Source organism: Monopterus albus, unplaced genomic scaffold, assembly GCF_001952655.1.
Source record: "Monopterus albus unplaced genomic scaffold, M_albus_1.0 scaffold721.1, whole genome shotgun sequence".
NCBI lineage: Eukaryota > Metazoa > Chordata > Actinopteri > Synbranchiformes > Synbranchidae > Monopterus > Monopterus albus.
The window spans coordinates 2,592-8,224 of NW_018128601.1; the positions used below are offsets into that span (position 1 = coordinate 2,592).

General features: G+C 40.1%; 1 protein-coding gene across 1 annotated transcript; it reads right to left on the reverse strand.

Moving 5' to 3' along the window:
• Positions 1–296: 296 nt before the first annotated feature.
• Positions 297–4,287, reverse strand: LOC109953515 (extracellular calcium-sensing receptor-like). The gene is made up of 6 exons (XM_020589000.1): positions 4,067–4,287; positions 3,548–3,849; positions 2,625–3,427; positions 2,307–2,534; positions 2,104–2,227; positions 297–1,192 (listed from the first exon to the last, which is right to left on the reverse strand). The coding sequence occupies exons 1-6, from the start codon at positions 4,285–4,287 to the stop codon at positions 297–299; spliced, it is 2,574 nt and encodes an 857-aa protein (XP_020444656.1).
• Between the last annotated feature and the right edge of the window lie 1,346 nt (positions 4,288–5,633).

Below are 5,633 nucleotides of genomic sequence, written 5' to 3' on the forward strand. Positions count from 1 at the left end.
AACTAAAATAAGCTGAAAATGTTTTTGTTTTTTAAAATATCAATTTTAATCTTTGATTACTTTTCAAAAACTTTACTGGTTGGAAAAAAAAAGAAAAGTAATTAAATATTAAGCTTGACCATTATTTTTTCCTTAATTACACACAATATCACTGAAATCTCCATTTTCTATTTCACAAATGAAATTATATAATCTACAGTAAAAAAAATGTTAGAAGGGGAGATTACACATCTTCAGCTGCAACTGACATGTGCTTAACAAATTAGTACCATAAAATGCCTTTACCATTTTCAGAATCATTTCCCCATCATATTCTTTTTTGTATTCTTCTCCGGTTTCAGTAAGATAACATAACATTTTGGAATAAAAATACAAATGAGCAGTCCAAAACTGGAGGCTAGAATAGCAAATATCTCCACAGCAACACTAAACTTCCCAGGAGAGCTGACATATGCTGGAATAAAAGTCATCCAGACTGCACAGAATATCAGCATGCTGAAGGTGATCAGTTTGGCCTCATTGAAGTTATCAGGCAGTTTCCGAGCAAGAAAAGCCAGAATAAAACATAAGATGGCCAGAAGGCCTATGTACCCAAGTACAGCCCAAAAGCCTACAGCTGATCCCAGAGCACACTCTAAGATGATTTTGTCCTTGAACTGGGTAAAATTCTTAAATGGAAAAGGAGGAGAAATAGTTAACCAGAGGATACATATAACAACCTGGATGAGAGTGAAAGCCACAACACTGAGTCTCTGCTGTGCAGGCCCAAACCACTTCATTACATTACTGTCTGGAAGTGTAGCCCTGAAGGCCATTAACACCACTATAGTTTTCCCCAGAACACAAGAGATACAGAGGACAAAGGTGATGCCGAATGCTGTGTGTCGCAGCATGCAGGACCACTCAGAGGGCCGGCCGATGAAGGTCAGAGAACACAGGAAACACAGAGTCAAGGAGAAGAGCAGCAGGAAGCTCAGCTCAGAGTTGTTGGCCCTGACAATAGGAGTTGTCCTGTATCTGAAGAAAATGGCTGCCACAACAGTAGTCATGCATGTTCCAAATAAGGCCGTAGCAGTGAGCAGTACTCCCATAATTTCTTCATATGATAGAAACTCTGCCTCCTTCTTTACACAGGCATCTCTTCTCTCATTGGACCAGGACTCAGGGTGGCATTGCTCACAGGTGATAGAATCTGAAAAATGTTATTAAAGCTGATGTCAGACTTTCACAGTATATCTAACTTTTTTCTGTGTTGCTTCTTATTTGTTTTATATGAATAGATGAAAATTTTACACTGAAGTCACACAAATAACCTTGGCAAATCGTACCTCATTGACTCCAAACTAGGACTTGTTAATTATTACTCATCAACATTAACAGTCTTTAAACATTTTTATAAATTTTCTCTGACCATTTTTTACACCCACAGAAAAGAAAGTCTACGAACTTGAATTATTGATGATGGAATCTATAACCAATGTTGTACCTTTGTATGTAAAGATTTCAAAGCCCCTGTGCCTAAAAGAAAAGCTGCCTCTTGTTAAGTATGTGGGAAAAGGCTAAAAGACACTAGATAAACCATATTCAACATCATAAAAGCATCTCAACACTCATCCAGACAGGTTTATGTTAGGCTGTTCATCATCGAAATGTAACGTAGTTCTTGAGTGTAAGCTGTTTAGCTTTAGTCCACTCCGTGAATGTTGGCTAACACAAACTTTTTGTTCAATGTCTGGTTATTAGCAAAATTTAAAACTGGTTAGCAAGCAAGATAAATGATGTGGTGTTCATAATATTAGCAGTTATACACTTACAGTTAACAACTGGTGCTTTATTAGTTACTATGCTAAAAGTTACATTATTATGCTAAAATTGACAGAGTAATACAAGAGTCATTCAATAAATCCTCCTTGATAAAGGAAAAGATATGCAGTTTTTAGTTTTGATTTAAAAAGTTGGCCATGATCAAGGCTGTAGCATGTGCTGCTGCATTGCACTGCATACACAGGGGTGTTTATTATTTAGCAGAGTCTCACTGGCATAATTTGGATGGACAATATAACACAAACACCTTTGTGAACCTGGGATTATGTTTTACTAGACCTGTAATGTTACTTATTTCTCCCTCTGCACATCTGATACAGTCATAGCAGCAGACAGGTTTTCCTTTCTGGAGAACCTTGCGAGTTCCTGGGGGACATTTCTCACTGCAAACTGACACAGGCACCTGCATGATACAGTAACAATAATACAATTATGAAGATTATACTGTAAAAAATAGAAAGAGTAATAATATTGTAGCTTACCTGTTGTGAGTTCTCTGCCCAAATAACAGACTCAGGTTGCAAACTCAGCTGTTTGTCTGCAGGTAAATATGCATCATAAAGACCAACTGTGACAAAGTCCACAATGCCATTTTCTGTTGGCTGCCAGTTTATAATTTCATACTTTGCTGGTGGGTCTCCATTCTCATCAAAGTAAACCTCATCTCCTTCCTTGGTTTTGAAATGAATTTCTCTTGTGTGCTGTAAAATCTAAGAAGATAGATATCAATCTAGTTATTCACAACAAATAATGGTCTGTTTGTGAAGGTAACTTTTATAAGTACTTTGTGCTGAACTCACTGTGAGTGGATCTAGCTGCACCTTATTGTTACATGTTTCATTACAGCCAAGAATACTATGAAGTGCATGTGCCACAGCATACACTCCTTTATAGACATTGATAAGTTTAGGCATAAGTGACATATCAGTGAAGCTGTTTTTCACTCCAGTCAGATCTTCATGTCCAGTACATGCTCTCCGATTCTCTGCTGATGAGTTTGACTGTCTGAACTTACAGTTAAATAAAGTCTCCCACAACTCTGTAAACAATTCGTTGCTAGATGAAATGAGTGGCTTCACATCTAATATGAACTCTCTCATGTCGTTGACATGTGCTTTGGGAATGGACAGGCCTATGGCACCATCCAGAATGTGATGTGTATCCATTTCTGCAGTTTGTGAATCAATCTTTCCTACCCACTGGTACCCAGTCAAGTTGTGGTAAGATAGCTCCTGTATTAGCACACCTGTATCCATGGATGAGACAAATGCTACAATCACCTTGGAGGTGGAAGCCTTGATAATGCCAATTATCTTTTTTATTTTATCTGGAGGATCAGTTCTAAAGAAAGAAACAGAATACTCTAGACAGATGCCCAGCTGCCGTGCAGTTTCTGTGAATGTAGCCATGCCACTATTGCCATAGTCATTATTGCTTCTAATAGCTCCAACCCAAATCCAACGAAAGTGCTTGACCAACTGGGCCAGGGCTCTGCTCTGATAGTCATCACTAGATATTGTTCTGAGGAAGGATGGGTATTTGGTTTTGTCACTGAGACAAGCACAGCTGGAATAGTGGCTTATCGCAAGAAAAAATAAATGGCCTCCCAAGATAAAGATGTAAGATATAAAACATTCACTGTCTGACATGACATTTGCTCTGAGCAGTTGGAATAATTGCAGATTATTTTTTTTATATATAATTACATAGTTACCAGTCTTACCCACCAGTGGGAGATGAAAAGGTCCGATGACAGTAGCTATAGCCATACAAGGAGAGGAAGAGGTTCCTCCCATAATGGCCTGTACTTGTGCAGGTCTGGTACATGGTGCCTCAGTGGGTGCAGACACAACTTCATTACCATTAGCCAAGGCCAGTGTGACTCTCACACTTCTGGTGATAGCATCACAATTATCATACAACTTATAGCCCAGAGAGATGCCAGGTAGTAGGTCTGTGCTGTTATTAATCTCCTCGATAGCAAAAATCATTGTCTGAGCATACTGGAACCCTCTGAAATTCAAACTTTATGCAAACAGTTTTAAATAGTTGTACTCATTGTAATGCTTGAAGCAAAAACAATAGTAAATGAAATTTTTTTGTATTAATACCACTGAATATTTTAATTTCAAAAATATAATTGTAATACTCAGTTTAATAACTTCTTTTATGCCTGTTTCTATGTGTACTCACTTGCTCTTACACATATTAAATATAAATTAATTGTTATGCTTTAATTTACCTGATGCATTCTAGTGCCAGAGGTTTGTGCCTGTAGGTATCTTTTCTGTCCTTCCAGCTGCTATGGAAATAGAAGATTCCTCCCAGTATAATGTCCCCATCCTTTGATAGTTGGGGGTTCTCAAGATCCCCTCTCTGCTGGCACACCAGCTGCTCAGTGTAAGAGAAAGACACCACCAATAAAAGCTGTAAAATTGCCCAGCCCCACTGTGTGGACGTCATACTGTCTGAGAGATCTAAACCACTTGGTAGCATGACATGTACCTTAATGCAAATCAACAGGTTGCACTGGTATTTATACTGTTGTGTAACTATTTTGGTTCTTCTTACCATTGCTAGCTCTGAGAGACGAGACAGTCCAAGTAACTTCAAAACAGTGCTGATTTATTCAAAGGATCACAGGTAAAATTAACATTACACGCTCAGGTATCTTGCACCTCCATCCTGCACGCAGGCAGATGTAAGATGAAAGACCCTGAGCCCACCAGGCCTATACATTATATCACCTTGGTTGGGCTAGCCCCATACGACACAGAAATGTCAACCGAGACGTCTCTGTTGCCCGCTCTGCAGCTGGCCATAACAGTAGTCAAAACATGAAGCAAATCAATGTGTGAATGTGTGTGTCTGTTGTGTGTAGCTAAAAACATTCTCACGACCTCTAGTACATGTCGTGACTTAAACATAAGAACATATTATGGTGTAAGCTATTTTCATTGTAAGCTTTTTCCAAATAATAGCCAAATAAATGCAAGACCATCATCATTTTCTCCAGTGGGAGGATCGATTCATCCCCTGTAGGTCGTTAAGCACATGATGAGACTATCTTTTGGGATTAACTTCCAAATATCTTCCTTACAGTGTAATCATCTCGGCTGAGGTCAAGTACTGATGGTTTTCGGGAGAGCTCTCTTAATGCGCCCTTAAGTCCTATGGCTCTTTGGCTACATTCGTCTGGCAGACAGAAGTAAGCGATGGCTTGTGGAGGAAATGCTTTGGAGTAGAATGCGGCATGGTGCGCTCCCAGAAGGCTGTGCTGCAGAAGCCCCCGCTACACATCGTGATTGCCAGGGGCCACTGCTGTAGCCAGGACCCTTCAGCTCCAGACTCACTTCACATGATTTGGGGTTCACGTCTACTTCTGAGCTCACACTGTTCCACCACCCATCATGCACAGTCCTCAGGGACTATAAGACATCGAGGGATGTTTTCAAGACAGAATAGTAGATAAGCACATTAAGATCAGAGATAGAAAAATAAGAATTAGGAAAGCTATAGAGTGGGACATAGAGGATAATGATTTTGCAGAGAGCTGCACTGCAGCGGTCTTGCCTATCTTCTGAAAGAAGTGATGGTGAAGCCAAATGCAGCTAGTTAATGGTGGGTGGCAGCTGTCTGAGGCCAAGCCCACTGGGCTTTCAGTTGGCTGGCCCAGCTGTCATCTTTCTAATGATTTCTTTATTTTGCAGGAAGAGCTTGTCGCCAGGGGAAACGTGCCACTTCCGGCATGGGGAAACCCGACGCTGGGCCAGGCTGATGCCGGGACCCACTAAGTCTGCAGCCCCAAC

What these genes read in the sequence shown, in the direction of transcription:
- LOC109953515 (XM_020589000.1), bottom strand. Translation starts at nt 4,287, where the DNA reads ATGACGTCCACACAGTGGGGCTGGGCAATTTTACAGCTTTTATTGGTG. An exon ending in GGGCAGAGAACTCACAACAG is followed by an intron (nt 2,228 to 2,306) that starts GTAAGCTACAAT and finishes TGTATCATGCAG; the next exon opens with GTGCCTGTGTCAGTTTGCAG. An exon ending in AGAAATAAGTAACATTACAG is followed by an intron (nt 1,193 to 2,103) that starts GTCTAGTAAAAC and finishes AACATTTTTCAG; the next exon opens with ATTCTATCACCTGTGAGCAA.